Below are 24,518 nucleotides of genomic sequence, written 5' to 3' on the forward strand. Positions count from 1 at the left end.
CCTACAACAGCTGCTGTGAACGTGTATGAGCAACATGTGCACATCATGTGCGAGGAAATATTTTCTTCCGTCGCATTTCAGTTTCCACTGACCAAGAGAATGCAAAAACACTTTCTCATACAAAAGGATCCTATCGGGAAAAACAAAAACATTATTTCTGCTAAACACACTCAGGGCAAGACTACGTCAGGCCTGCATATTACTGTTGGCACTTAATGGAGATCACAGAAAGTCAGAGTGGGTGAGATTAGAGGTCTGCAAGAAGAAACAAAGGAAAGAAAGTGGGCGTTAAGGTAGAAGGAAGAGCTGCAGGAGTTTATGCATCTCATCCTGCTTTACAGCTATGAAGAGAATGAAACAGGAAGGAGGCATGAAAAGGAAAAACAGCTGAAGGAAGCAGGGGCCACTGGGACTCACAGTGCCATCTAGTGGGCGAGGAGAACATTACAAAGTCACTGAGGAAGGAGAAGCAAAATGTGTGACAAGGCAGTATTTCATGATGCCATTCAAAAAGCAGCAGGGCAAAGAGAAGCAGGGAAATCAACATTTAAAGGAGAAAGGGAGCGGCCTGAAGTAGGCGATTCCCCTCTCGTTTAAGAGAGGTAACACGGCCTCTAGAGGGAGGATCATGGAACGCAGGGTTTGAGCCTTAACACTCCATTTGATGGTCTAATGATTGTCATTCATTGATTTTTCTCATGAGTTCAATTAATAAAAATCTAATTTATTGAAGCGTGGCTTTGGTTCCATCATCATCCCATATTTCTAGAGTCCAGGAGAAAGGTACCTGTGGCGCGGGCCGCTTTCAGGGTGTCCTGGGTGGGCCTGACTACTTTTGCCTCGGGGCTGTATCACGTAATGAGCAGGGAGGGGTAAAAGAAAGAAAAGAATGTTTCAGTCAAGGGCAAATAAAGACCAAGCCTCAGATGAGAGAAAAAACTAATAACATAAAAAAGAGCCATAACATTGCTAGAGAAAGAATCATCAACAACCAAAGAGCAGCAAAATAATCAATGTGGGTGATTGATTTTCAGAACCAAGAAATCTGGCTTCTCAAGACTGAACCCTCCCAAATCACATAAAACAAAACTGCTCAACTGTAATTCACAATAAAACTTAGTGATGAACTTAGAGAAGAGTTTTATCATGTGAAACGAAAAGCCAGCTTTTCTTGTACACTTAGCAGATCAACATGGTGGGGGGGTAAGGATGGGGTGGGGGCAGCAACAAGTCTCTTCATGTACAGAGCTGTTGCGGGGGGGTTGTGTTGTTAAAATGAAGGGATAGAGTGGGATTATCAAAGAGACACCATCTCTTTGGGACTGAGGTTGGAGGTGATGCTAATTTGCTGTCTCTTATGAAGCAGAGATGTTTGCCCCCCCCCCCCCCCCAACTACTGAATATTATCAGGGAAAACATTACCAATCGCTTGCGACTTTCAGCGGTCACCTCTGACACAGGAGCAGCTAATCCACAGATTTCTGCTCTGCCGAGAGACAACGGCAGACACCCCTGCAAAATAAAACAACGGTAATGATCATATTTTGGTCTGGCTCCTAATGGAGGAGATGATTTTATCATTTCAAAATGAACTCATTCCTTTTTCATCCAGCGTTGCCTGACCTGTGTGCCCATGGCCTCCTGTCTCCTCTCCAGCTCCTCCAGGTCTGAGCTGACCTCCCTCAGGAGCAGCCTCAGTCTGTTCCAGATCACGTGCACCTTCTCCTGGGCCTCCAAACACTCGCTGCCCTGAGCTGAGATCTGCTCTGAGGTCTGTGACGGCAGAGCCTGAGCCTTCGTGTTGACCAGTAGTTGAGCTGAGAGCTCCTGAAGGGACGAAACCTTCTGCTGTGAATCCAGCAGCTCACGTTTGATTTGCTGCAAGACAATACAGAGAAAAGTTTTCAGTTTTCTTATTTATATATTTCTAACTCATTTTACTAAGATTGTTTCTTCTTCTGACTTTGTTCCACTTGTCCTATTTTAGTTCTCTTTATGGAGCGCTGAGTGTCAAATGATTAAATATTTCCCGATCATTTGACAGTTTAGGTTGTAGATGGAGAGGTAAGAATATCAGCAACAACATATTTATATTGTTCTCCTTCGCTCTTGAATCTCAGTAGTTGCCAAAGTTTTAGGTAACAGTCATCAATATGAAACTGAGATGACGAAAAATCACTCAGATACAAATCAGGCAGCAGACAGACATACAGTCAGTGTTTTGTGATGAGCTCGTAACGTTTCACGATCCACTTTGGGAGGGATGGGCACCACCTCGTTCCTCCTGCGGTCGATGTTCTCTAACCACAGCAACAGGCCGTGGCTCATCTCATGAAACTCCTGGAAACAAGCAGACTACATGTTACAGATTACAGACAAGCTATTTATTTTTGGAATCATTGAGGATGGAAGGAGATGAAAGACCAAGATAAAATACAACATAAAATCAGGTCCCTCATTTATGTTGCAATACATGTGTCCATTAATTTTTGCACTTGAGTGAAGTTGTGTGTCATTTTTGTACCTGGCACTGCATCAGCGCCCCCTGCAGCTCCTCCCTCCAGTCCTCCAGTGAGGCACCGAGCCGGTCCCAGCGTGAGTTCATCTCTTTCAGCGCGTCTCTTAACTCCCAGGCCTCCTCGGAGTCAGGCTCTGATTGGAGGAAGTCTGCGCTGCTCAGGTTAATGGACAAAACCTCTGACTTGTGGGCATCCATCCCCTTCTGCAGCTCCTGAGAGCACGAGTCAGTAGACAACAGATAAGTACAGTGAGCCAGAGCAGACCTTACGGAGCCACTACACAGTGGAGGCTGAGAATGAATGAGGATGAGAAGGGGCCAACAGATAAAATGGAGGACGATTTGGCCGAGGGGGTCTAGACACATTAGACACATTAGTCTGGGGTCTAGTGTCGGTTTCAGAAGGGTGTATTTATAGATTAATGATATCGTATTTAATGCATCGCTGGCAGCAGCAGCTGGACTACTGTTATGTTGTGTTAGTGTCTATTTGAGTGTTTAAAGTTGAGCAGAGGGACAGAAATGTTTGCTTTATGCACGTGAAGGGAATAAAAACAGGCCAGTGGTGTGAAAATACTGCAGAGAAACTGGGCTATTTATTATACAGGGAGAGATACACACAAGATAACAAAATGACTGCCAAAACAACTGAGAAGATATTCAGTTGATTAGATGCATGTCGATGGATTTTGGAGCAGGACCAGTTCTTGTCTGTCAAAAAAGTGAAGACATGCTGTGCACTGACCTTGAGCTTCTTGATTCTCTGCTGGATGGTGTGTATATCTGTGCTCAGATCAAGCCCTCGCAGCTGACTGAGTTCAGCCTCAGACTGACCCAGCCAGGCCCTCATGGTCTGCAGATCTGTGATCAGCTGCTGCCACTGCTGCAGGTTCTGTTTGTCTCTGTGTTTCTCACTCAGAGACTGAGCCTGGATCAGCTCCCAGCGCTCGATCACACCTAGAATCAGAAGCAACACATCCAGTTAACACAGTTAAAGGAAGAGGTTATCTGGTGTGTGTGTGTGTGTGTGTGTGTGTCACTGACCTGAACTCTGAGTGTCTGTGCTGGTGGGGTTGGTGAGCCCTGGCATGTCATCATCATCTTCAGTCAGCTCTCCCTCTGTTCTCTTCACAGCGTCTATGCTGCCTCGACACTCTCCCATCAGACGCATCTGAAATGAGTTATGAGTTTAGAGAGAATTGAAAAAAACAAAAAAACAAAACAACTCTTTGAGAAGATAAGCATTTCATGATGTATTTTTCGCTAAAGGCAGCAAATGCTGAAAAACAGGAGGACTCACATAGCCCATGTAGGTGGAGTCGATGTCGGGGCTGGAGCGGTTGGCACTGGCCTCTCTCTGCTGGAGGTGATATCGTCCTGCATCCAGAGCCTGATCCAGCTGCCTCAGACTGGCCTCCAGCTGACCTGGTTCACCTGCGCAGAGACCACAACAGGATCAGCAAAACTACAGGAGGAGGTTTATGATAAAGTCTTTGTTAGCAGGCAGTTGGTGGGGGCGTAGTGACATGCATTAGTTGGAAGTGCAATGTCCCAAAGAGAGAGAACACAGAAGTCAAAACGATGATATTAGCTGCGACATGAAGGACAATCCAATTTAATAAAATTAATGACAATAATAAATATGCAACAGTTAAAGTTGGCATTTAGTCAGCAAGACCTCAGCATGCAGTGGTGTCATCTTTGTAACGAGGTATACAAAGACTTTGTACGTGGTGAGACATGCAGGTTTAATGATGATGTTAAAGTCTTTAGCTGTAGTTCATGCCATGCTCTCCCTTCATCAGCACCACAGAGCTGCTGTTGCCTACCAGAGGTTGATTTCAGTGTGCTCTCAGTCAGTTTTATATAGGCCTCTGGGCTCTCTGGGATAACTACATCTGTGAAAAGAGGCATATCACATATTCTAACTGAAGGCAATGTCTCTTATCTATATAGACTCATCTCAGTCCTTTTTGGATTTTATTTATTATCTTTGTTGACTTATATGTTTTACTATTGCATAAAAAACAATTACAATTACCAGAGAACCAGTGTAACACTTTGCTCTATTTTGCCTATAATAAGTACAAAATGACAACACTTCATTTATTTTACTTCAAGTTTTACAGATGCAATCTGCATGTATACATTAGTTCAAGCACAGTCCCTAAAACTGACTAACCTGATAGTACGGTGGCATCCGTCCTCAGATACTCATCTTCCTCCTCCTGTTCCCTGCTCCTTTCCCCATGGACTCGTCCTGCAGGGCTCTCCAGACCTCTGCTGAGATCGTAGTCATGGTCCCACTCTAATGGGATGGAGTCCACACTGGCTGGAGTGTCCCGTCCTGAGCGGTCGGCACGGATGAGGGCTGCTGTACCTGATGCTTGACGGCTGGATGTCCGGGGCAGAGACGAGTTGCTCCACTGCAGCTCAGCGAGGTCGCCGCCTTCCTCCATGTCGAGCTCTCTGTCTGAGCCATCGAGCTCATCGTCAGCCAGCTGTCGGGAGGCGAGAAAGAGAAGAAATGGAAGTTCAGACACAGCAAAGATTCTCAAAACAAAATGTAAGAGGTGTGAAAGAAGTGTGTGGGTTGTAAGACAAGACGAGGTTAAGCGTGTGCTGTACTGACTGTTACCACGCTAATATAAAGAGTGTGTATTTTGTTCCTTAGCAGCTGTCAATGTGAAACTATGTCGCACATGTTTTCACAATGTCATGGGAGGTGAAGGAGGAGAGCTGCAGTGTTCATTTGTAATATGTTCCCCGAGTCAACTATCCACTCAGCTCTCACTTGCAGGGAATCACAAACAGAAGGGAATCACATGGTCAGTAAATCCACGTTACATCTTAATGCTGTGGCATCAATGAGTGTGTACTCACAGGCAGACGTGTGAGTTTCTTGTAATATCTGTCAACACGCCCAAAGACTTCCTGGTAGTATCTCTGCAGCTCCTCCAGCTCCTCCTCAATGACGGCTGCATCCAGGGGCTCACTCTTCTCAATCAGAGCTTCACCCTGCCTGAACACCAGCTCGATCTTCCCAGTGTTGAGATAGATCTCCTGCTGGAACGCCTAAAAAAACAAAACAAAACAAAAACCCCACGCAGATGTTATGGCCAACTGCTGGATAATTAAATGACAAAATTCAGCCTCCAACATGTTTTTTGTCTTCTTCAATTCACAGTGACAAGCGAATAATATCAGGGATTCTTTTTTGTTCATACGGTGGCAAATACAACATTAGAATTATCTGAGACTTTGTACTGAAACATGCAGTTTCCATTTTAAACTGTAATACAGACTGTGTCATGTATCACACTGGGATACTGTGCTGTGTAAAAACCAAACTCCACCCATCTCACCCTGAGCTGTTTAATCTTGGCCTGCACATCACACTCAGAGAAGTGCTCTATGTTGGTGAGCTGCAGGTCCATCTCGGTCAGCCACACCAGGATACTGTCTCGTGCCGTCTCAAACTCTTCTCTCTGGCTGATGAAGTGCTGGAGGCACACAGTTAGAAAAATCACCTCTGATTAGCTTTTCAGAGTTAATTCCAGCTGGTTGATCAGGCAAACATCTGATGTGACCGTACCCTGAGTCTGCGCAGGATGGCAGCCACCCTCTTTTGCAGGTTGTCCCATCGCTTGTTACCATCATGCACCATTTCTCTGAGACGGCAGGAGGAGTCAGTGCGGTTCTCACGGGCCAGGCGGCGGTACTGTTTGTTGATGAGCTCCAGCTGAGTAAGACACTCCTGCACCTGCCGCTGGAAGGCCTGCAATATAAAAAAACAAAACACAACAAAACATGTAAACTATAGCTTGTGTAAGACACTTCTCTGCCCACATGTGTTGTGAAATTCTTGTCTTCAATGTTTTCATTATTCATACATATAGAACAACACTACAGTTGATCCTTGGAAAAATTTGAGAGCTTGTGTTTATCTGAATGAACTTTTCTATCAGACACAGGCAGTCAGACAGTGAGGTGGTGGGAATGTGCACGTGCACAGTGAAGGAGTGCAGCAGCTGAGCAGGATGGTGCAGACAAGTTTCAGAAACATGACACTTCTCTCGTTCCCCTCATTTCCTCGAACCCGGCAGCGATTTCTTACATATAGAAATGTATTTTGCTCACATGGCGCAAACAGAATGTTTTTATATCTACCATGCTCACATGATGATGTTACCTCGCTGACACACTTTGCTGGCAATTTAAATATATACAGAGAAATAACACTGCATCAGCAGCGGTGTGTCACTCCACATTCTGTTGATAAAAATGAAATAAACACACCTCAAACTTTTTCAGCTCCTCTTTAGCCACAGTATAAAGAACTCCAGAGGAGTTTGGTAGAGCTGCTGTCCTTTCTGAAGTTTTCAGCCAGTCCTCAAATCTGGAATAATCATCCAGAAACTTCTGCCACAACCTCCACGTCTCCTCAATCCTGAAGAAAAAAAAAAACAAAAACGTAATGGTGTTTCCTTAAATATCCACAGTGCTGAGACAGCAACTACACCTGTATACATTAGCATCTAAAACACCAATTGAAGGCAAACCTACCCACATGTTGACTGTAAGCTCTTAGTTAGTTACAAATTAACAAAAACACAAAAAGCAGCATGCACTCACAATGTCTGAATTTTATGTGTGTACAGTATATTGGACTGAGCTTATCCATGAGACACTGACTTGAGTCGCCTCTCCATGGACATGGCACAGATGTTCCTCCAGCGTCTGTCCAGCCCTCTGGTGGCCTGTTGGATGGAGTCACACTCTGTCTCTGTAGAACAGGCATCACAGTCGTGGAGCAGGACTTCACACAGGTTCAACACAGACGCAACACCTGTGCTGTGTTTCTCTATGTCCCTCTGCAGCTCCTACAGATAAAAAAAAATAATACCTTGATCACAATAGACTCTTTATATTAAAACTGGATTTTACATAAGCCTCTGTTGTTTTAACTCACAGAGGATGAAATGTCATGCCCTCTACTACTGTGACACAAATGCCTCCCAACAATATGCAGGTGGTCTAGTATTTGCCTAGTAAACTAAATGCTTGTGTTCAGTAAAGAATGAAATCCAAACTTAGAGAAAAGTCTTGGCAGCAGGAGGTAAGCTGATACCTAATGTATGGTAACAAGCAGCAGAGATATTTGCATGAGTCATGCTATGAATTCCTCATGTGCTTCAGTGTCACTGCTTTTTCATCAACAATGGTCAATGTGCTTGTTTGTACAGCTGAGCGAGCTGCCAGGATGTTGTTTCCAAATATATCATGTGATGCAAATTTCTGATGGTCTGATGGTTATCACTGCATTTCTTGTAAGTTGCTCATTTTCTTTCTCTTTGTTGTAGCCCAGCACTGCTGGTGTGTGATTCCACTTGCCTGCTGCTGGCTGAGCTTCCTCTGAATCTCCTGGTTGTCACAGGTGTCGTAGACAATGGGCCTGGACAGCTCGGTCTCAATGTGAGCCAGCCAAGATCGCAGGCTGCTCATGTTTTTATCCAACTGCTGCACCGCTACCAGCGTCTCCCTCAGCTTCTTCACCCTGTTAGACAAACAAAGTCAGGGTCAACAGGAAACACGATCTCAGCTTCTTAAACAACTTGCACCTTACAAACTATAAAACACGATAAAACAAACAGCATAGCTGGTAAATCAAATAAAACAAAGACAAAATAAAGGCCAGCTGATATTAGTGTTAAAGTTAACGAAATGCATTACATAAATGCATGAAACATTTATTTTTTCCCCCAGAAAACTGACAAAAAACATTGCCAATCTGTGATCTGATTGGAGATTTGGTTGCACGAATACAACCTAGTTTCCATCCATTCAGTGGACAAAGTTACTCTGGGCCATACTCAGCGAAACAGAGCAGAAAAATAACACGAGCAATGGAAATTTTATTTCTGATCTCTACAGATATTTTTGTTTGGAATTGATGAAAACCTTTTTTGACCCTGAGACAACAACTGCAAGCCCCTTTGGGTCTGCAAACATTGGGCATTTTCCAACTCTGACCAGCGCAATTTATAGTATGTGAGTCATGTTTAACTTTGCCAGCATCGAGCTCTGACGACAGTTTGCCCAGCGAGCTTAACATTCAACGCCTCACCCTGCAAAACAATGCCGGCTCTCTGACTATCAGACCTGATCAGTATTAAGGCGACAGCTGTTATTGCATTAATGAATTACTGCAGACACATTTAGCAGGTTCACTTCACCGTGTCCTCAGCTATAGCATTAGAAGCTCCATCATATCAGTTGCACACCACATCTAATGTGTTTTACAAGTTACCATGTCAATTAAAAAATGATGCCATACTCTCACTAGCATTAACACTATTGTCTAAACTGGCTGAGTTGTCTGAAATTGATGGGTTAAAACAACACTGCACCAAGAAATCAATCCCCTTGGAAAAACAACTTCAGCATAAATTCCCAAGTTTGTCCTGCCTGTTGACATCGCAGTCGCAGTCTGGCAGATCCTCCTCACTCGAGCATCCTGCCATATCATCAGTCCCTAAATCCAAAACCATGGGGGTGCTGAATTTCCAAAGACAATGCTAACGTCTGGGATCTGTACGGTGTCAATCCAAACACTCCTCTCTTTCGTCTGCGAGCTCCACATGGGACTTTCTCTAGACTGACTGTCTGTTCAGAGGGGGAGGGCCAGCAGGTAGTGGTAGGGTGGCACAACTGTGACTTATCAACTGTTGCACTCCCAGGGTATAAAAAGAGAACTCCAAGCAGGCGTGGGCTTGTGTGTGTGTGTGTGTGTGTGTGTGTGTGAGAGAGAGTGTGACTGCCTGAGTGACAAGTGCCGCTGTTTCTAAAAAGAGACTTGCAGTCAGAGGCATGTGCTGCAGAGCTGGCCTGTGTTGGAATATCAGACACACACACACAGACACACACACAGACACACACACACACACACACACACACACACACACACACACACACACACACACACACACTGTGGATAGAAGCAAATGCTGCAGGCTCCATGCATCTGAGCAAAACTTGGTGGACAGTGCTGAAAGTTGAAGAAAAGTTTCCCAATAAAACATCTTTGCACAAGAAGGGAAATAGACCATAGTTTCCTCAGAAAATAAAAAGTCCCCGAGTTCTTCCACAAGATAAATATTATGAAAAAAAATGATAAATTATGAGGTTTTCCGCTTCCTGAGACAGCTGCAAAGTGTCTGTCCTTGTTATTTTAGTTATGGGTGGACATAGAGACAAAGGGAGTGCAGCTGTTTGCATGAGGTCAGACATTGTCCTCTCTCTTCCCTCCTCCAGGACATTCCCAGAGGGCACCCGCCAGAGAAAAGTCTGAAGGGGGAGGGGAGGTGAACGCAGTCGTCAAAGTTGGGGTCATGACAAAACATACAAAGAGAGTTTTCCTACATTAAATGAACATATGGGAAAATGCCTACGTTTTTAAATGGTCTACAGCAGTGTCAAAGTGAACTTTAGATTTGCCTCGGTCAGTAGAAACTGGTTTCATGTCTGGCAAGCTGAAAAGTCCAGAGAGCCAAAACACGGAAGGGCACAGAAGGGAAGTGATGAGAAATTTGATCTCTCTGTTTGGCTTTCAGCTCCACAAAGAAGAAGCCCCGCGGACAACATTAAGGAGCTGAGGAAACAAATTTAGGTCAAAACAGGCCTTGACTAATATAGAACCCTCTCCAGTAGTAGTTTGTAGGGTCAACTGTAAACTTATTACTTAATACTATTCAGTCAGTTTAAGCAATTAAAAAATAAAGGTGAAAAGCACGAGATGTTGAAGATCCTATATTTTTCTTTTAGTGTGAGCACAATTCAACAGAGACCAAACTAAAGCTTAACTACATGCTGGTCTTTAATTGTTTAGCAGAGTTTTCTTTCAAACAGCCCTTCTGTTAATCAATATTTGGGGGAAATTTCTTGTTTCCAGGTTGCCAGAAAGATTCCTTTGTCTTCACATTGAAAACACAAACGTTACCATCAAACAATGCCCCTGTTCACAAGAGTTTTGTGCACCCACCTGGCAGCAATGAGATCCAGCAGGTGTTGCCAGCGCTCGCTGACTTTGTTGAGTTTGTGCTGGATCTCGGCTGCCTTGCTGTCTTGGCTGGCCCTGGACAGGCGCTCACCCATAACCTGCAGCTGCTGCTTGTTCTCCTGAGCTACACCGATCTCTTCCTGGTAGTCCTGGCAGGGAAAGACCACGCAGGTGTCAGTGTGGTGTTTAGTGTGAGCGTGTGTTTGCTTTTTGTAGTATTGCTTGTTCAGCGTGTACACCATGTATGTAAATCAATCAGTGCATGAAAGGACCTAACAATCCGCACTTAAATCAGCTCTTTTTTACTCTACACATTTATTTTATTCATTCATTTCTACATGTGCATTTCATATACTTTGTTTTTTCTTAAGCCACTGTGAAATCACCTTGTGCAGTTTTTCAATCATCTCTTCGATGCTGATGTCTCCATTTTGTGAGACCTTGCTCTCCATCTGTGTGAGCCACTCGCACAGCTCCTTGTTCTTCTCATTGAACACAGCCCACTCGTTCAACTTCTCACTCACCTGCTGCTTGCGTAAAGAAAGCTGTGGGGAGGACGGGGCAATGAGATTGTTGGAAAGAGAACAAGTGAAAAAGCGTGAGAGTGAGAATTTAACATTTAAAATTGGCAAAAGTTTGAAGGAAAGAATATAAGAGGCAGAAGATAAAGAAATAAAAATAATTAGAAATTTTATGCAATAGCATATTGTCAAACTGACTAGGACAAACTAAAATACAAAAACCTAATTAATTACAGTTTTCAATTCCCTCTAAAATGTGCCTGATATGTTAAATATGGATGTGGAAAATTATTCATAGCTACTAGCAGCAATGTAGCTGTTAGCTTTGTCTTGCTTCAGGGGACGGGAAGTGAATGAGTATTCACACAACATAGATATTTCTTTTTATCTTAGATATCCTCTGCTCAGAGCACAGCCCAGCCAAATCCACCAGAGGCAGGAGACAAAAATACTGAGAGTGCGCTGAGTGAAATAAAATAACATTAGCACCCACAAAAATAATATGTATTGAGCACTGTGTTCAGACCTGGTGGGAAACCTCCTCCCACTGGCGCTCTAACAGCTGCAGGCGTTCCTGTAAGACAGTGATGTCATCTGCACTGACCACGCCCTCCAAGGAGTCCCTCAGTAGGAACAAGGAAGTGAGGTCATCCGTCCAGCCCTCCACACTGCTCTCCAACTCCTGCATCCAGGACAGAATGATATGATGCCATGAAAAGAAATGATGTGATGTGATAACACAATGCTGTGAATGCTAACCACTCTGTGCCTGGCCTGTCACAGCGTTTCTCCCCTCATTTACAACCACACACCACAGCTCAGACTAAAGCTCAGCTGCAGCTGCTGCAGCCACAGAAACTGTGAAAAAACAGCAAACACTGGATATTACAGAAATTCTTCTCCGACAAAGACACACAATTTCTTCTAAACGCCAGAATTACAATCAGTTGTCAGCATCAAAACAAAAGTGACAAATGACATACGTACATAAAAAGCTGCATTAAAGGATATGGCTTCAGGATTAGATAACAGAGGCAGCTAACCTTGTATGTCCTCTTCCTCCGTCACTGTGACGGTTTTGCTGCGCTGACAGGACCTGGAGAATGTCTCCATTACGCAACACACACAAAAGAAAACGCACGCATGCACACACACACATATACACCCACATACATAAACCCCCACATCAAGCAGGGATGCTGTCTCTCTCTTTCCTGCTCACTCTCATGCGCACGCAGCATATCTCCCAACCCCCTCTCTCTGCTCAGCTGATACTAACAACGTGCAGCTACTGAGGCCTTCTCCTGTCAGGAGCTGGGGACATGTCAGGCATGATGTATGACTGCATACAATGTCCGGAAGGGATCATAATGTGACTTTGAAAATAACAGTATCAATGCTCGTTCAAATCCTGGCAATCTGTCTGTCTTAGCCATGCTGGTGATTTTTACACTGCTTTAAAATAATATAGTAAATAAAAGTGGCAGGAGAGTAAAATTAATAAACATCATTGTGGCGATTTCATAAAGCTTGAAGACATATGCTTCCTCAGAGGCACAAATAAATGAAAATAAAACAAACAAGGTCACACAGCTTTTTGGTTTTTGTTGAGTGCTGCTGTGTGTCTGTTTATCTATGCATCCCCGTGGCCCAATGAAAAGGACAGAGGGAGGACAAATGTGTGTGTGTGCATTATGTTCTCTTTACCTTGCATCTGATTTGCTCTGAGTGTAGCTCATCATGGTGGTCAGGCAGCGGCACAGACAGCTTCCTCTTGAAGGCCCTCAGCTTCTCCAGCGATGCATCTATGCCCTTCTCACAACGGTCCCAGTTCTAAACACACACACACACAGTAAAAATGAGCCTGAGATCATAAAACCCAAACCTGTAAGCACTGAAACACACACTCAGACAGCAGATAATTTCAGACTCAGAGAAGTTGCGATTCATTCTTCCAGAGCCGGTGAGAATGAGCTGTAGAATTATAAACTGAATTACATATCTCTACAAACGCGCGCACACTATCAAAGGCTGCAATCAGGCCACATCAATTACCCTGTCAACCCCGAACACCTCAAACAACGCAGCACAGAGTGATGCAGCAAAAATCCAGCAACCAAAGAGGAGAATTAATACGACTCTCCTAATAACAAAGGAGAGGTTCAGCTCCAAAGGGTACGGATTACTGCTATTTTTAGAGTCTGAACAGCAGCCCACTGCAGGGCAAAACAGAGCAATATTTGGTAAGAAGTGCAGCAGCCAAGGAGCATACTTGAAGCAAGAGTCATGGTAAAAGAACACAGGACAGGAGCAGAATAGAAACTGTTCTCTGAGTAGAAATTAAGGATGAAGGTCACTAACAATGGAGGAGAACATGATTAGGAAAACAAGGAGAGAGCCATCATGGACAAAAATGTTTAATCCTTGGATGAATCTTTTGAAGTCTGTCCCTGTAAATTAGACCTCACAAGGCTGAAATCAGTATTTCACTGCATTATTATTATTGTTCATTTGAACCCTTTTGTAAATATATATATATACAGTGCAATCAGTGCAAGGAAATCCATCTCCATCTCCATTCTTGACTTCTTTTAAGGGCTTAACATGTAATGCTGCATAATTCATGTGGTAACCTGCATTCAAAGTGCAGCATGACTGGCTGCGCTCATTAAGAGCTCAGATGGGCCAATGCCCTCCAGCACGCTTCATATACACCTTAACAATGCAGCATTTTAGAGGGAGGGTTTGGCCTCCAAGAAAGACACTGCTCAAAGGTTAGAGATGTCCCATATCATTTAGTCATTTAGAAATATGAACGAAGCTTTACTATTCTTCCAGCTGTATTTGAGGTCTGACCTTGAGTAAGCTGTGCAGCTCCCTCTTTTGCTGGTCCAGGCGGTGGTGGGCGTGTCTCCACCTCTCCTGAATCTCCATCAGCTCCGTCTGCAGAGTGGACTCAGCCTTGGCGTCAGCTGACAGCAGCAGACTCCTTCCAGCCTCCACAGTGAGGATGTAGCCTCCCTGCTGCCGCTGGAGAACTCGCTCCCTTAACTGGAGGAGTACAGGCATAGACAAATGGTGGCAGAGGGGGTACAGGTTAACTAAGGGAGTCTACAGTTGGAGAGAGGGTGGGGTTCATTATTACAGGGTTAAGGTTTGTTAAAGCATACTGACGCTCTGCAGTATTGAAATGAGAATTAAATACTACGAGAAAACTTTTTTTTTCCCAGGGTGAGGAGGTGTGGACTGAAAGCACTTCGGCATTCCACCTGCCATATACAGTACATCAAACTAATTTTAATTAGAATAATATGTGGCTGATATAAGAGAATATAAATATTTTAGATCAACTAATTTCAGGAAAGATTAGAAATAAAAAATTGGAATCAGATGATGTGTGAAGTATTCTATAGCATTGCAATGCACCTGTATCTGGTCCAGCAGGTTCCTGGCCTGCTGCAGGGCCACAGGTTCTCCTTGCTGATGGATATCTGGATCATGAGTCACCTCCTGCAGCCATCGCAGCAGCTTCTCTGCCATCTCCCTGTAGTTCTGCCACTGGTGGACCAGACTATCAATAATGCCTCTTTGTTGTTGAGCCCTTCTCACTACACACTGCCACTGATTGCTCAGCAAGGCCAGCTTCAAACTGAAGTCATCTCTGTTGGTGGGACAAGAGTGAGGATCCGTGTTTTAATGAGACAGGTCAAAATATGAAACAGGTTTGTGAGTGTATTATGTGTTTACCTGTCATCCACTTGTCCCTGGTCCAACATATGGTGGCCATCACCGATGATGGAGTATAAAATCTGTTGCCTGCTAAACATCTCTGCCTGGAACAACTACAAGTACACAAACACATATTATGGCCAACACTTCACATACAAGGACTGCAATTAGGGGACATGCATGTTTAATGCCTCTCTGACCTCATGGTCTCTCTGCTGCTCCAGCAGACTCTGGTAGTTGCCAGAGATCTCAGCAGCCAACTTCTGTTCGGTCTGAGACAGGAAGTCCATCCAGGCCTCACACTTCTGGAGGAAGCTCTGCTGCTGGAGCAACACTGCCTGCAGTTTACTGGGGTGGGATAAAGGAGATCACCCAGAACACAAAGAACATGAACGTTTGGGATAAGACAAAGTGCTTATAACAACAATTGAAGTGACAAAATGTTTTAACGTCCTGTTGAACACATGGTGTTACACAGCTCCTACCAACAAACATGAAGAGTTTAGGTACCTGAATCTCTCAGTGAGGTGAGCACAGTGAGTGGCCCAGGCTCTGTTGAGACTCTGTAGCTGTTTAACATCTTTGTCACTGACTGGTAGTCTATACACCAACTCATTTACCCTCTCCAGGTCTGGAGACAGACTGCTCAACTTCAGCAGGTGAACCTGTTAATACATAATCAGACATTTTCAGAAGGACAGTGGTCAAAGTGTTGCTGAAAGCAACATGACAGAAGCATCTTTGTACCTTCAGTTTTTCCATACGTATCTGGACCGCATTGGACTCTGGTGAGCCGACCGAGTCAGACTCCTTCAGCACTTCCTCAGCCTTCTCAGCCTCACTGATTAATGTGTTTAGCTGCTCTCTGAAACTGTCACAGGCCTGGGATCCAGACTACAGACAGACAGAGATAAGATGATGAGTGATGATATTGTTGAATTATATCGCCGCTTTCTTATGTGGGGAATATGTGGAAAGCAGTAATAGTGTGATTGTTTCTCTGCCTGTGCTGAACCATCCCATCTATCTTACCTGAAATGCTTCGTGCTGCCTGTGCAAGGCGTGCTCCAGTGTTGACAGACGATGTGTAAGTGACAGGTGGTCTGACTGGAGCGCCGCAGAGGAGGAAGCGTCGACTTGGCTCCTCAGTTGTTCTCCTAAAGCCTGCAGCTGCTGGAGGGACTGCTGCACTAAAGACTGGTCACCTAGGCACGCCTGCAACAGAGAGGTGAGTTTAAAGCACAGCCACTGAATGTCGGTGCAGACATTTTAAACCACAAATATGGTATTAGGAAAAAATAACACAAAATACTGATACAACTATACACAATAAGACAAGATTAAGTTGTCCCATCTCTACTCACATTGCAGTTCTTTATCCAGATGAGGCTTTCCTCCTCTGAGATCTCTCTGTCAGTGGCACTCTTCAGCAGCCGGTCAGCATGTTCCTCCTGTTTCTGAACTTCAGTTACACACTGGGCATATGATGCCTTGTAGTGTTGCCAAAGCCCCAGCAAGGCCTTACTGTTCCTCTGCTGCTCTGAGATCTGCTCGAGTAGGCGGTTCCATCTACATCACGGTCACATTTAGAGCTCATGTTTGCATTCAGTTCTTGTTATAGATTATAGTTGCAGTTTGGGTTGAAGTGTCTAGGTTTTGTTGTTCCTACCTGATGTTGACTTCGCGGAGAGCTCTGTTGAGTGTTTCAGCAACAGAGGGGTGGCACTCTGTGAGTAGCTGGTGTGTGACTGAGCCAAATTTCCTCAGACTGCTCTCCTGTTTATCCATCTCCTCCTGCAGGTTCTTAAAAACACAGCCATCGACTAAAAATTTATTCCTGACTTTTTCAGTGTTGCTCAGTGACTTTATGCATCAGATGTTAAACATTTTTTTTCCAAATTTTAAATTGTAAAGAGTTTTGTTTTTTCTGTTCTTACCTCCAGACTCTCCACCTGCTGCTGCACTGCTTCTAAAGATCCGTTAAGGAGGCACAGCCTGGACACAGAGTACCTCCCCTCCATCAGATAACCATTGATCTCCTCTGAGGCCCGCCGATACAGCGTCCACTGCTCCAGCACTGACCGGAGGCTGACCTTCATCTGACTTATCTGAGAAAAATGTCGGGAGACAAAATGTCTAAGTGCCTTAAAACGAAATGCAAAGCAAAATTCAGGTAACAACCATGAGGATCAATGATCCAAGAAGCTCACCATGTGGTCCAAATGAGCCCAGGACTGGTTCAGGCCTTTGAGGGTCTCCTTGACGACGGAGCAAGCTGCTCCTTTCTTGTCCTGAATGAGAGCGTTTCCTCGTTCCTCTGCTTTCTCTAGGTCCTTCTCTTTTTCCTTCACTAACTCTTCCAACTCCTGTGAGAGTTTATTTTAAAAAATTATGGGACAAAAGTTTTAAAAATGTGTTACCATTCAGAGCATTGCTGTAGCCCTACCTGACAGTCTTTAAGTGCATTCTGCACTGATGCTACATCCTCTATCCTGTGTCTCTTCTTCAGTTTTTCCTCCTGTAGCGTGAGCCAAGTCTTCAGGGCCTGGACTCCATTTTCATGCTCCAACCAACCTTCCAAAAGTCCTTCCAATAGCTGAATCTAAAACACAGATGATCCGAATAATTTCACACTTCTGAAAATGGTGACAAAGAAGCAGGAGAAGGAGCAATCATTCTAAATTTTGATTTGTAACTGTTACATTACCTTTTCAGCAATGAGCCCCTGCAAAATCTGCCATCTTTTGTTCATAGCCCCCAGCTTCTCAGCAAAGTCTGTTTTGTCACTGCGCTTTCCCTCCACATCCTGACTACTGATCTGGAGCACGGACTGGTTCACAAAGTCCACCGTCAGCTGCTTACAGGTCAGGTCAATGCGGAAACCCTGTGAAACACAAATGACACATTATGAGACCGATGAGGAAGACAAAAGGCTGTTCATAACCTTCTTGATGTAGTTTTGTACCTTATACTTCTGCAAGAATGTCTGGACCACTTCAGAGCCGACAGCTCCCATGATCTTATCCTGGTCTTCATCTATGATGTTCTCCATGAGAGAGATCCAGCTCATCAGCTCTGTGATGGCGTGCCGTGATGCAAGCTTCTCCATCTGCAACTGAGGGCACAAACAACCAAAATACAGCATTGTTGTCATCAGTGAAAATTTTTACAAAAATCTCTCCAAAGAAAGAAAAAAAAAAAAAAAAAAAAGAGAGAGACTACTGTTCTCAAACCTGGTGTAGCTTCTCCTGTACAACAGGAATTCGAGTCAGCAGCTCAGCCCACTGAGTGTCAATCTGGCCCAGTGCAGTCCTCAGACCAGCTGTATCAACTCTCTTCAATCGCAGCAGCTGGTTTCCTGTGCTTAGTACAGATGAGCGCAGGGATGACTTAGCATCCACCTCCTTGGAAAACTCCTATCAAACACAGAAGTTTAAGACGTTAATTTCATTCAAACGTACATCATTTATATTTATTGGAATACTGCATAGTATGTTTATTAGCTCATTGGTGCAACTTTACTAATAATGCAACAAACAAACTTACCAGGAAAGCATGAAGGTGGTCTCTGACGGTCTCCAGCTCCTGGGGCACAGTTACTGATTGTGTGGTCCAGAACTCGAGCCGGTTCAGAGCTGACTGCAACCAGTTGCTCAGCTCTACTGACTCACTCTGGTACCTGAAATTTATGATATTTAAATTTAGTTATGTCATATTCTTAAAATGTAATCTCTAAAGTATTCAGCATTTCAGTATAACAAACAGGATCAAAGCAGTTTTGCTGCCTTAGTAATATCCACAAATCTGATTCAAGATTTGGTTCCTGACACTGAGAAATCAAATCAGACTCAGACTACTGCAAGGACCTGACCTGCTCCAGTGTTTTAGTGTGGAGTCAAGGCGGTGAAGCTCCTTGTTGACTTTGGTAGTGGAGGAGAGCCAGTGCTCTCCCAGTTGGGTCAGCTGATTCTCTAAGTCTGAACAGCCAACAGACAGAAAAAGCCTCTTGCCCTCCTCCAGAACCTGGTAGAGCTGGGGCTGATGCTCTGTCAGGCTGGCTTTCAGATGCTAAGAGGACAAAGAAAAAGAGAATCGCAAAACTGATCAATTAAAATATTGAATATGACTGCCAAGTTGCGTATTTTAGGGTAAGTCAGATGACAGCTTGATACTGCATGGATAAATTTTACATAAAGGTGTTTACCTGGTGGAGGCTGATCCTTTCAGCAAGTCTCTCTTCTGTCTCCTCTACCAGACCTACAGTTGGGATGCTACACTCCACAGCCTCCAGCTGTCTACACAGAGCCTGGTAGTCCTCCACAAGCCTGCTCCATGACTGTGAGAGAGAGGATGAAGGATAAAGTGTGTTATTTCCTCTGTTCCCACCAGGTGTTAGAGTTTACGTTCTGATTATATTAGCTATTCTTTTATGTGTTGTATTTCAGTTACACTTGATGATTTAACTAATGATAGCGCCTTCTCTCTATCCTTCTGTTAATCAGTAACTCACCTCCAGGATGCCTTCCAGCTCCACACCCCTCCTGTGGGCCTGTTTGAGCACACTGTGGGCTAAAGCCATGGTCTCCTCCATGGCCTGGCTTTCCCTCTGTCCCACCAGACCAGACACTTTGCTGTAAAATGTTTGCGTGAGGATCATATGGCATTCCAGACCCTGAAAAAATTCCTAGCAGAGTTGGACGACATGTTTGAAACAGTGTTAGAGAGGATACAGATCATTTCCCTCTGATCGAATAATAGCATTTCACTTTGGTGATTAAATATACTGCTCAATAGTGCCACCCTACTTACCTTGTGTTTGTCCAATAACATTTGGACCTCTATAACAGAGACCACTGTCATCTTCTGGTCAGCAGCCATCTTGTCCTGAGCAGTGTCCACCAGGTCTGTAAGGTCATGAAGAGCAGCTTCATACTGAGCCTTGAGAGACAAGCCGTGGTTCAGGCTGCTACGTCTAGAGCCAACCATCAGCATCAGCTCCTCGTATGCATCCTACAAAAAATGTGCCATCATGTATAATGCAGGCAGGTTTTGACTCCAGAGAAATCATGCACGCCACTGATTATGACCACATTGTCAGAGAAGAAAAAATAGCTCAGAGGTAGAAGTATTATTACTTGTAGTTTGAGTAGTTCCTGATTTGAGATTTGTTCAGTTTGGAGACCTTCTGCTCTGCTCTTCAGCTCAGCCACTCTCTGCTCAAAATCCTTCAGACTGTCTTCCACTTCTGATAATGCCTACATGGGAGCAGAAAATTCAGTAAAATACCTTGTGAGAAGACATTTCAAGCTTCATAATTACACTTTTAGTGTATTCTGTTCAGTATGATACCTCTATCTGTTTGGATGCAGGTCTGTCAGCAGTTCCAGCCATCTTCTGCAGCAACTGGTGTTTAGTTTCACCCAGAGCTATGAAGAGCATCCTCAGTTCATTCTTGTTAGGATGACAAGAGCAATGATAAGAGGTTAAAAAAATTCTGACAATGATGCAGCCCCATTATGTGCAAGCTACTCCACATCTTAAGTTTAAATAAAATCAGACTGGTGGCGCAGCAGTTTAGTCTCCACACCTGGAAAGCTGAGTGTTCCTGCAGCTTGTCCCGCATGCTGTCGCAGTGCTGCTCCAAGGTGGAGTCCAACAGGCCCATCCTTTCCTGCAGGCCCTCCAGAGTGTCCTCCATCAGACCTTGCTCTTCACCTCCACAGATTCGACCTGCTCCTCCACTCAACAGATCTCTGCACTGGTTCACCTCCCTGGTCATCTCTTTCAGTTGTTTATTTAGACCCTGAACAGAGAAGTTCATGCCAGTAAGGTAAGTATATTCTGTCTGGGACTTTTATTATATTCACTGCTTTTGAATTGTGTCTCTGTTAGTAGTGTTACTACCGTACAAGTTAAGTTCATTCAGCAAAATTGCAAGTACTGGCAACAGATATGGTTTATTATATAATCGATCACTTTCTGTTGTGATGTACATGTTTATTTATCTGTAAGAGCAAACTACACAGATGTGTTTGTGTCCTCTCACCTCAAGATTCGCCAGCTGTGTCTCTGTATCATCAGATAACAATACAGGACCAGTTAGCAGCTGATTCTCAGCAGCATCCAGCCAGGAGGAGGCTGCTGAAACTGCAGCATACAAGTCATGCTGGACTGTAACGCCTCCTAAAGGCACTGCTGGTTTACTGTCACCACATGCTGCCTGTGAAGAAGAACAAACATTCATTCAGCGCTCTGAGCTGTCAGTAAACAATGACACAGAGGTGCTATATACAATATAAACAAAGGCAGATTCAACAAATGTCTCACCTCTTGGGCAATTCTTTCCAGAGTCTGACTACAGGCCTCAAACAAAGCTCTGGGAGAGGGAGAGTCCCGACTGCCAGACTCAGCTCTAAACACCATACTGGGACTGGACAGACGGGACCGGTGGATGACCTGTGCAACATAGTTGCATAAACGTGAAAAAAATAAATAAAAATAAATAGTAAACAATATATATCAATCTTAGACAGAAAATCAGAAATTCATAAATCTATAGTGTGCATGGGATTTGTACCGGACTAAGTTGGTCCTGTTCCAGGGAGTTGAGGGAGAGCTGCAGCTTTGTGCTCTGATCTTTATTGAGGTTTTCCCAACGTTGTCTCAGCTGTTCCAGAGGAGACAATGTGTCTGTCTCCAGCAAAACACCCCCTGGGATGGACATCTCACTGTGGGATGGAGAGGGACATGTCATAACTGAACATATGCTGCCCCTGGATAATTATTTCACCACCAAGTTCCAATGTAATAAAGTACTTTATACAGCTTGTGAAAGGGACAGCAGAGTAAGGAAGAAGAGTGAAGAAATGTACCTGTCCCCATTGGGAGTGGTCTGGTGGCTGAGCAACTCTTCCCCAACACTTGCTACAGACTTGAGGAGCTTTCTCTGTTCAGCTACTTGCACCTGCAGCTCCTAGAAAATATAAGACATGTATTACACAATTGCAATTGATTTAATCATCTAGCAAAATGTTTGTTCTGCTTGGCTGTTATGTGAATTAAACTGATTTAGTTCAAATTACAGAAATATGGTACTGCAGACAATGAAAAGCAGAGCAGTTAATAATTCGAAAAAGCACATCAATTTTCAGCATGCTCTCACTCTTTGTCGAAGCAGATTGTCGTGATGCTGTTGTGTGCGTGTTGAACGGGCCTGTGAGAGCCAATCCTGGACGTTTGGACTCTGGGACAGAGATGAGTCAGGCTCGCTGTCCTCTTGTTCCAGCAATGACCCCTGAAGGAAAGACAGAGGTACATATGATGTTCAAAAGTCATTAAAGAAAGAAAAGGAAGGGATTTTTGTTTTTGTTTCTGGGGAAGGGATGATGAAGTTGTGTGTGACAGTGTGAAGAAAGGAGAAGGGAACATGGCAGCAGTTTTCTCTAAGTTTGGTGCACACATTAACTATGTCTATCTTATAGTGTACAGCTGGCAAATAAGTAACTACAGAATCAGGTTATCTTGTTCCTTTCTTACGTAGAGTTCAGCTCACATTGGGCAAGGGCGGGGGACACCCTGGACAGGTCACCAGTCCATCACAGGGCCAACACACAGAGACAAACAACCACTCGCACTCACTCAGACCTACGGACAATTTAGTCACCAATTACCCTAAACTGTCTTTGGATGGAGGGAGGAAACCGGAGTACCCGGAGGAACATGCCCCCCAGGCCTGGGAACTGAACACACAACTTTCTCGTTGTGGGGCAACAGGGCTAACCACTATGCTGCCGTGCTACCTTAATACATTTTATTTTTTTGCAAATTGGACATAAAGCACAAACCAAAAAGGACAAAATGCTGTGTCATCAGAAACACACCTGGTGCAGTACATTTACTGCTAGCATGTGATGAGGTAGCACCCTTTTGTCTGGTCTCTAAGGGCCCATTGTGAGACACACAAGCTCTTGTTGTCCTATGCTGGAAAACACTGGACTTTTATGTAGGAGCATGCCATGACCTTTAGTGTTTGCATAATGCTACCATTGATGCTGTGACCAATGCAGCAAAATGCAGAACAGCACAATAGAAATTGCAGGAGAATGGACGAAGGAAAAGCTGTGTTTGAGGGGAACAGAAGACCCAAAAGTGAAGAGGACACGAACATGGATGGTGAACAAACAAAATAAACAAGGCCCCTGGCCTCACCTGAATGTCAACCTGTTTGTCCTGCAGCATCTGCTGTAACTCCAGCAGGCTGTCTTTGAGGGAGCGCAGTTTGAGGGTGAGCTGCTCTGCCTCTCCCTTGGTCTCAGCTCGGCCTCGGCCCTCCAACAACAAACTCTCACTGTGGACGGACAGCTCTGACAGATACGACACCTTCTGCTCTATCTCAAACAGCATGTTCTGGAGAAACAGGAGCACAATTCAAGCTTTTTATTTCACAGCCGAGATTTTACAATTTATAGTTTAATTTTCAGTAAAAAAAACTGCTGGATAAAATCTCATAATCATAACTGTAAACTGCCTGACCTCATATAACAAGATAAAAATATCTACTAGAATGACTTTAAGTTTGTCTACACTGTTAGACAGCAATTATAATTGCAACTGATTCTACATACAAGACTGCTTTGTGCATTTCAGTGTTTTTTAAGTGGTTAGGATCGACCAAAGAGCTTAAACAATGCATTTTAACTGCACACAAATGTGTTATCACGCCATGTGAGGTGGAAGCAATTACCATTTCAAACTTCAGCTGGTTTCATTGTGTTTACTGTACACATGCTGCATTCTTTAGTAGTGTACTTATCCCCTCCCTGTTTCACTCCTCCAAAGACCCACTTACTATTTCATCAGTTCTCATACTCTTTTTAAAGCAAACGCTAAGCCTTTCAATCATTTCCCACAGACTTCACAGACTCTCCTTCTGCATTTCTTTAGAGTGCAAAAAAAAGGGCCTTCCCTTTCCTTGTCCAGACTGTGTGTGAAAAGTGTTTTGGTTGTATGGGCGTGGAAAAGGCTGGGATTAAGAGTGTAGCCCCTTTACTCATTCAGGGCTTCGAGAGCTCGCAGAGCAACAATACAGAGAGCCTTATAAAACTCCTCTGCTATTCAGAGTTGTCACTGTTGTCTGGTGGAAAAGTGGAAAGATTCTAACTTAAATTAAAAATGTCTCTCTTTCTGTTCGGCCCAGGATCAAAGACACAACATTAGGAAGGGTGGAGTTTACAGTACATGATTTGATTAAGTGTTGACTGACTGTGTTCATGAGCCCTTGCTTTTCTTATTCTTTACATTCTTGACTGCTTGAACAGCAACGTTTCTCTAAATCCTGTCCAATCTTTATCCTCATATCATTTCTTACATCTTGCCCTTTCCTGTGAGTGTGTACTATGATAATCTTTGCCTGCAGACACTTTTTACCCTGTGAAAATGAGGATCCAAAAGCATTGAACCCTAGACCTGAGCTCAGTCTGAGCCATATGTGAGCTATAATCGGCTTAGTGTCTCCCAGCTGCTAGAAACACAGACTTAAAACACTCTTTTTCTATACTTGAACACAAGAACTAGTATTATTTCTGGAGTCAGGCCAATTATAACGTTTCACAGGGTGAATAGGTGAACAATTTACACAGAAACCTGGTTTTAGCAGTTTTAGTCATCTGTAACAGATTGATGAATATTTCAA

The 24,518-nt window shown here is 44.0% G+C and overlaps 1 protein-coding gene across 1 annotated transcript in view; it reads right to left on the reverse strand.

Moving 5' to 3' along the window:
• The window catches only part of syne1a (spectrin repeat containing, nuclear envelope 1a), a 115,748-nt gene that overhangs the window by 2,208 nt on the left and 89,022 nt on the right, over positions 1-24,518 (reverse strand). Inside the window, exons 94-142 of the mRNA XM_029497094.1 lie at positions 23,036-23,233; positions 21,990-22,121; positions 21,700-21,800; positions 21,405-21,555; positions 21,155-21,283; positions 20,874-21,047; positions 20,415-20,630; positions 20,177-20,278; positions 19,963-20,082; positions 19,637-19,837; positions 19,338-19,511; positions 19,032-19,163; positions 18,699-18,895; positions 18,374-18,506; positions 18,061-18,243; positions 17,793-17,942; positions 17,535-17,711; positions 17,274-17,429; positions 17,038-17,193; positions 16,765-16,935; positions 16,497-16,630; positions 16,192-16,396; positions 15,860-16,042; positions 15,575-15,721; positions 15,338-15,492; positions 15,028-15,175; positions 14,846-14,940; positions 14,525-14,759; positions 13,955-14,149; positions 12,806-12,931; positions 11,625-11,780; positions 10,964-11,122; positions 10,560-10,726; positions 7,913-8,075; positions 7,214-7,401; positions 6,818-6,968; positions 6,114-6,296; positions 5,884-6,021; positions 5,402-5,593; positions 4,701-5,019; positions 3,819-3,952; positions 3,563-3,689; positions 3,264-3,475; positions 2,525-2,731; positions 2,212-2,340; positions 1,807-1,878; positions 1,624-1,761; positions 1,423-1,512; positions 788-846 (exon numbers count right to left, since the gene is read on the reverse strand). Of these exons, the coding sequence (XP_029352954.1) occupies positions 788-846; positions 1,423-1,512; positions 1,624-1,761; positions 1,807-1,878; positions 2,212-2,340; positions 2,525-2,731; positions 3,264-3,475; positions 3,563-3,689; positions 3,819-3,952; positions 4,701-5,019; positions 5,402-5,593; positions 5,884-6,021; positions 6,114-6,296; positions 6,818-6,968; positions 7,214-7,401; positions 7,913-8,075; positions 10,560-10,726; positions 10,964-11,122; positions 11,625-11,780; positions 12,806-12,931; positions 13,955-14,149; positions 14,525-14,759; positions 14,846-14,940; positions 15,028-15,175; positions 15,338-15,492; positions 15,575-15,721; positions 15,860-16,042; positions 16,192-16,396; positions 16,497-16,630; positions 16,765-16,935; positions 17,038-17,193; positions 17,274-17,429; positions 17,535-17,711; positions 17,793-17,942; positions 18,061-18,243; positions 18,374-18,506; positions 18,699-18,895; positions 19,032-19,163; positions 19,338-19,511; positions 19,637-19,837; positions 19,963-20,082; positions 20,177-20,278; positions 20,415-20,630; positions 20,874-21,047; positions 21,155-21,283; positions 21,405-21,555; positions 21,700-21,800; positions 21,990-22,121; positions 23,036-23,233 (7,760 nt within the window). The remainder of the gene's footprint in view (positions 1-787; positions 847-1,422; positions 1,513-1,623; positions 1,762-1,806; positions 1,879-2,211; positions 2,341-2,524; positions 2,732-3,263; positions 3,476-3,562; positions 3,690-3,818; positions 3,953-4,700; positions 5,020-5,401; positions 5,594-5,883; positions 6,022-6,113; positions 6,297-6,817; positions 6,969-7,213; positions 7,402-7,912; positions 8,076-10,559; positions 10,727-10,963; positions 11,123-11,624; positions 11,781-12,805; positions 12,932-13,954; positions 14,150-14,524; positions 14,760-14,845; positions 14,941-15,027; positions 15,176-15,337; positions 15,493-15,574; positions 15,722-15,859; positions 16,043-16,191; positions 16,397-16,496; positions 16,631-16,764; positions 16,936-17,037; positions 17,194-17,273; positions 17,430-17,534; positions 17,712-17,792; positions 17,943-18,060; positions 18,244-18,373; positions 18,507-18,698; positions 18,896-19,031; positions 19,164-19,337; positions 19,512-19,636; positions 19,838-19,962; positions 20,083-20,176; positions 20,279-20,414; positions 20,631-20,873; positions 21,048-21,154; positions 21,284-21,404; positions 21,556-21,699; positions 21,801-21,989; positions 22,122-23,035; positions 23,234-24,518) is intronic.

Source organism: Echeneis naucrates, chromosome 24 (assembly GCF_900963305.1).
Source record: "Echeneis naucrates chromosome 24, fEcheNa1.1, whole genome shotgun sequence".
Taxonomy (NCBI): Eukaryota; Metazoa; Chordata; class Actinopteri; order Carangiformes; family Echeneidae; genus Echeneis; species Echeneis naucrates.